At 38.4% G+C, this 5,775-nt stretch overlaps 1 protein-coding gene across 2 annotated transcripts in view; it reads left to right on the forward strand.

Annotated features, from left to right (window-relative positions):
• Positions 1 to 2,749: 2,749 nt before the first annotated feature.
• Positions 2,750 to 5,775, forward strand: part of LOC142636976 (epoxide hydrolase 3-like) — a 19,350-nt gene continuing 16,324 nt past the window's right edge. Inside the window, exons 1-4 of one of the 2 annotated variants that reach the window (XM_075811270.1) lie at positions 2,750 to 2,928; positions 3,023 to 3,237; positions 3,696 to 3,866; positions 3,950 to 4,185. In XM_075811270.1, coding sequence (XP_075667385.1) covers positions 2,859 to 2,928; positions 3,023 to 3,237; positions 3,696 to 3,866; positions 3,950 to 4,185 — 692 coding nt within the window. In that variant the 5' untranslated portion in view covers positions 2,750 to 2,858. The remainder of the gene's footprint in view (positions 2,929 to 3,022; positions 3,238 to 3,695; positions 3,867 to 3,949; positions 4,186 to 5,775) is intronic. The other variant, XM_075811271.1, reaches the window with a different exon arrangement.

The following is a 5,775-nucleotide window of genomic DNA, read 5'->3' on the forward strand; positions in this document are numbered from 1 at the left end:
TCCACTCCTTCCATCAAAAGGATGGAACTTCAGGGGTTCATATCCTTTGGGATACGGCTTGCCGAGGAGCTCTGGCGGGAATGGGGGGTCCCGAGAAAATTGCTTGGGAATCCTTGAGGGCTTTTCCCTTTCTTGCTCCAGCAGGGCATTGACATCTGCCAACGTCAGATACTGGGGGTTGGTTCCCCCTCCTACTGCTGACCCTTCTTCCGGCTGGGCTCTGTCCTGGTTGACTACAGGGGGAACATTATCCCTGATCTCTTGTGTCCTGCCCTCTTTAAGGAGGCGGATCTCTTGCTACAAATTCTTCAGCATTTCTATCATTTGAGCCACAGGGTCTGGCTCCTATCCTGCGTGCCTTTGTCCTAATACAACCTCTTATTCTACCAGGGGCACCTCGTTTCTTTGTCTGGAGGCCACCTCGTTTTCTCCCACGGGTTCAGATGCTGCGGGTGGTACATTGGTACCTTTGTTGTTCCTTGCTCTTGGAGCCATGCTCTACGGAGGGCCTGTTTCTTCCCTCTCCTTTTCCCATTCCCCAGTGGAGTAGCCAAAATGTGGGAGTCCCTTTTTGAACGGTATCCAGGCCCAAGTTTAAACAAGGACCCCGGACTCCCCAATTGCAGTTTAAAGGGATTGGGCTTGGTCTACTGCAGCTAAATGGGCTGTTTAAAGACCAAGTGGTGCACAGGGCGAGACTTCAGCAATACACATACACTAGCAATCGAGAATATACATATTGATCAGCAAGAAAACAGCAGGGCAGACAAATGTAATAAAGGAAAAAATGAAATAATTGCTCGAGATCTTGAAATAAGTTGGGGAATACTTTATTGATTTTCTTAGTTATGGATTACAATGAGCTCACCAAGACTTAATGCAAGGTTCAAACAAGCTCAAAAATTACAGACTTTGATGACTCTTTTAAGTCTCCAAGACTTGCAAAATTTGAATCCTTTTGAATCCAAGCAGGTGTTCTGGTGGCTATTTCTGGGATACCAGGAGGTATTTCCCTGTTTTCTTTGAGTCTTACAGAGCTTTTTCTTAATGATTCTATCTGTTCTTTTTCCTGCTGAATGCCTTTCAACGTTGGTTGCTCCCCCCTTCTATAGTGTCACATTAGGGTTTCAGGGTACCATTGATTCTTTCCCCTTTGGCCTCCTGGGTACTAGAGCCCCCTATTTATCTTAGCTCTTTTGACAACTGCTCCTTTCCTTATTTTCCATAGCTTCCTTCTTTTGATGTTTTTTTCCTTGAAAGTATCTTGCTGACTTCCTACTCTGAGACGCTTTTGTCTTCCAAGTCCCTTTTTTGTCTGTCTTCTCTTTTCAAGCTTACCCCCTTTTAGCCGCCCTTCTTTTTGTCATTTTTCCCAGTAAGTGAAGTCTTCTTCTTGCGGATTTCTTATTCTGGGTTCCCGAGACACCGACTTCCAACCCCTGAGCCGTTGCTTTCCAAATCCTTAGGCCTTGCGCTGTGTTACCGGTTGCTTCAAGAAAAGGCCCATCTGTTTCTTGTTCTTGGTACCTTTTGAACTGTCTTCATCCTCCTTTAACCGTGCCGTATATCCAAAGGTCCCAAGCAATCCCCCCCCCCCCTCGGCGTCCTTCCCTAGCTCCTTTTCTTTCTCTGGTCCTGGCGGGTTGGATTCTTTTCTTTCCCCTCTCTGTCTTCCTATGGACTCCTCTCTCCCTTTTGGGCCTCAGGTCCATCATCCCTCTTTCTTTTGTAGCCCCAATCTTTCTCTTCTTTTTTCCAATTTTTTATTTCCCATGGATTGGCCCAATGTGCCACCTCCTTGGGCCTTTTATCATGTTTTCTTTTATATATATATATTTTAGACCTCAACAAAGTTCGAATTTCAACTTCACAATAAAAGCCTTGACATTAGTAACTAATAAGTATGTACACCCAACAAGGAGAAAGGAAAAAAAAAAAAAAAAAAACTTCTCTTTATTTATTTCGAAATAAAGAATAATTTCATTATAAATGTAAATGAATAAAATATCACCATATTTAAAATTCTACTCTACAGCCTACACCTAATAATAAAAATGTTAAATGAAACGAATTCATTTTTAAATTTGCTAAGAGCTGAGCTAACTATCCATTATTACTATAATTTTTTTTTTAAACTCTCTCCCTTCTAAAAGAAAATATAATATAAGGGTTTATTTGAGATGCACTTATTTTGCTAAAACTGACAATTTTTTTGCTGAAAGTACTGTAAATAAAGATAAAAGTTAGCTGAAATAATAGAGTAGAAGCCTTAAATAATACCAAAAAGCGCATTGTGACTCATAAATAGTAGCAAAAAGAAGCTACATAGCAAAATAAGCTAGCAAATTTCATCCATGCTAAATGCACACTAAGTAGTGAATACTAACCACAATAAATATATATATATATATATATATAAAAGATATGAAAATGAGTTTTGAGTAATGGAAATTGAGAATTGAGAATTGAGATATGAGTAATATGAAAACCAAACAGGCCTTAGGTTCCATGAAAAAAAAATATACAGGGATACTGGTAGTATGAGTATTAGAGATTCAACCACTAAGCCCCAAAAATACCCACAGAAAGCCCTATAATAATAGAAAAATAGAGAGATTCTTTTCCCACCCAGCTTATTGTTTCGTGTTTCCTTTTGTTTTGTCCATATGTTGACAAGGATACAAGTACGACAAATGAAGAAACAAAAGTCAAAAGATGAGAACACAAATCACAAGACCTACACACAGAATCTAATTAAAGGCTTAGATGATTACTAAGTAGAAGAAGAGAAACCCAGTTGAGCTAAAAAGCCTCCGGTGACTAGTCTCTCTCTCTGCCTCTCTCTGTGAAGCCTAATAATGGACGAAGTCCAGCACAAGTTTGTGGACGTAGGAGGACTAAAGCTTCATGTAGCTGAGATCGGAACTGGTGAGAAACCAACGTTTAACCAATCTAATATATTCAAGAATCAAACACAAACGCCATTTGATCATTCACTCTTAAACTTTGAAAACTTTCTCAGGTCCTAACGTGGTGTTGTTCTTGCATGGATTTCCGGAGATATGGTATTCATGGCGCCACCAGATGATAGCATTAGCAAATGCTGGGTTTCAAGCCATAGCGCCCGATCACCGAGGATACGGACTATCCAACCCGCCGACCCAACCAGATAAGGCTTCCTTTGCTGAAATTCTTACTGATCTCCTCAGTCTTCTCGATGCCCTTCAAATCGCTAAGGTATTAAAATATATAAAGTGTTAAGAAATTTGATATTTGCCACCAGCCCTCGGTTATGCGTTTTTAAGTTCTTATTAGTGATAAAATTTTGGAGATAGAAAAGCTTTAGTAATGTCATTTTCATAATTAAGAATTTGTGATGTGATGAAGCACATTAGCACAAATTGACATGCATGTTTGAAAATTCTTTCTTATTCTCAGAATTGAATTTCAATATTATGGGTAAAGATTTTGCCTATAGATAGTTAGTTAATAAGGTTCAAGGAAATTAAATGCCTTAGACGGTTAAGCTGTAACTCAGACTCAACATTGCTGCCTTGCCTTCTCTAGTCTATTGTTTCCAAAAGCAGAGCAATATCCATATATCTAAGACAATATAATGCCTAATTAATTAAATCTTAATTATGTCTTGTGTAATCTCCCCATTTTTCTCTTGGTCTTATTATATATGTCCATAGGTTTTTCTTGTTGCAAAGGACTTCGGAGTTTGGCCTGCCTACCTTCTTGCCGTTCTCCACCCAGAGAGGGTTTTAGGGATGGTAACAATAGGAGTACCTCTCAAGCCAAAACGCTCTGCATTCCATCAATACCTACCGGAAGGATTCTACATGTCAAGATGGCGGGTATGGGTATACCTCTACTTTCCTCAATTAATGTTACCTGGCTCTGGTTGTAACCTGCTCACAATCTCATGTTTATGATCTCTTTTTAGGAGCCCGGTCGAGCAGAAGCTGATTTCGGATGCCTCGATGTTAAAACAGTTGTGAGGAACATTTACATCCTCTTCTCCAGAAGTGAAATACCAATGGCTGCTGAAAACCAGGAGATCATGGATTTAGTAGACTTATCTACTCCTCTTCCCCCTTGGTTCACAGAGGAGGATCTCGCAACATATGGAGCTTTGTATGAGAAATCTGGATTCCAGACTACATTGCAAGTACCATATAGGTAACGCCACTCATTCTCAATATTTTACACAATAGTTGTTATATATGTAACCGCTGCACCTCGTATACTATTATAGGATTCTGCTTCTTTACTATTGAAAACTCAGTGTATAAAACACTTGTAAATGTTTAGAACCCCAAATACAAATTATTCAATACAAGCTTATATTAAAAAAATATATGCGCAGAAAACGAAATATAAGCAATACCCAAATTATCTAACTATTCTAAGCCATTAATTAATAACAACCAGAAGAAATTAAAAGCTATGAGTAAGGAAAAGAAAGATGCAAATACAAGATAACACCGGTACGTGTTATTGAAGAGGAAACCGAAGAATTTGGCGAAAAACTTCTCTGCCACCCTCCAAGTGGTGAATGATCCACTAGAAAATCAGTTAGGATACATGAATAGCAATAGACCCTCCAAGCCTAATCTACTCAATGCACCTAAGCCCTCCAAGCTTCTTACTCCGACAAAGTTACGCCGAATCGTGTCTTCTCTAACTTTTTGAATCCCGCAATAAGCTCATTGCATCAACCAATATGAATTGGTTCTCTCTTGAACTGCTTCCCAAAACACCAAGAACCTTCTTACTATTCTGAATTTGGTGAGGTAAGGATTTGGTTTATAATCCTCTCATGAATATGACAATGGAAAGGGTAAGAGTAGAGGAATTTGGAGAATCAAATGTATAGGATTCTGGATGAATCAATCTTATTTTTCTCTAGGTTTTCTCTCTCAAAATTCTCTCTAGAAGCTCTCTACATTTTGTGGGTATAAGGGTATTGGTGTGTTGTCGCAGGCAACCAAAAATAAAACCTATACTCCTAAAAATATATGGAGTAGTACGAGTAAGGATCGTTCCCATGGAGAGTATCTAGCCTAGTTTTATGCTACGTGAACAAGGAGGGGGGGTTTGAGTATAATGAAAACAACTTTAAAAAAAAAAAAATTAAGGAACAATTCAAATTAAAATATCGAAATCAATTAGTCAAAAGAACAAACCTTGGTCTAAGTCAACATCTACCACTGGAATTTTACAATTGATCATTGATGCCAGTATATATCAATTCACACTTTGAATATTCACCGTCGGAACTATTTTCCTATCTCTCTTTAATCGCAGTTAATTAGAAAACAAACGATCTAATTAACCCTAACTATTAAACAACCCAAGACAAGTGCTAAAGGTTTAATTTAGTAGCAGCCTTAAGAACTAGAGAGATCGATGAAGCTAAACAACACAAACACAAGCGGTTGCATTTTATTTAGTTAAGTGTTCTTCCTAAGATCTAATAATTTCTAATGCAGCAAATCACTAAATCTTAGTTGCTTCACAAATTAGAGAGATCAAACAATTATGGATTTGATATCTAACCCAGCAGTAGATTGCAACGAATACTAAACTAGTAGGTCTCCTAGTAATTAAACGAGACAATCATGAAAATAGTCATAGAAGAACATCCGATATTCAAAGCATAAATTGAACAGTAAAAACAAATTAGATCTCACAGATTTATTGATTCCGAGGCTTCCGTTTCCTTCGACCAAATATAAAAGTTTTAGCCACGCAGGGCCATGATAGAAA

This window comes from Castanea sativa, chromosome 5 (assembly GCF_040712315.1).
Source record: "Castanea sativa cultivar Marrone di Chiusa Pesio chromosome 5, ASM4071231v1".
Taxonomy (NCBI): domain Eukaryota; kingdom Viridiplantae; phylum Streptophyta; class Magnoliopsida; order Fagales; family Fagaceae; genus Castanea; species Castanea sativa.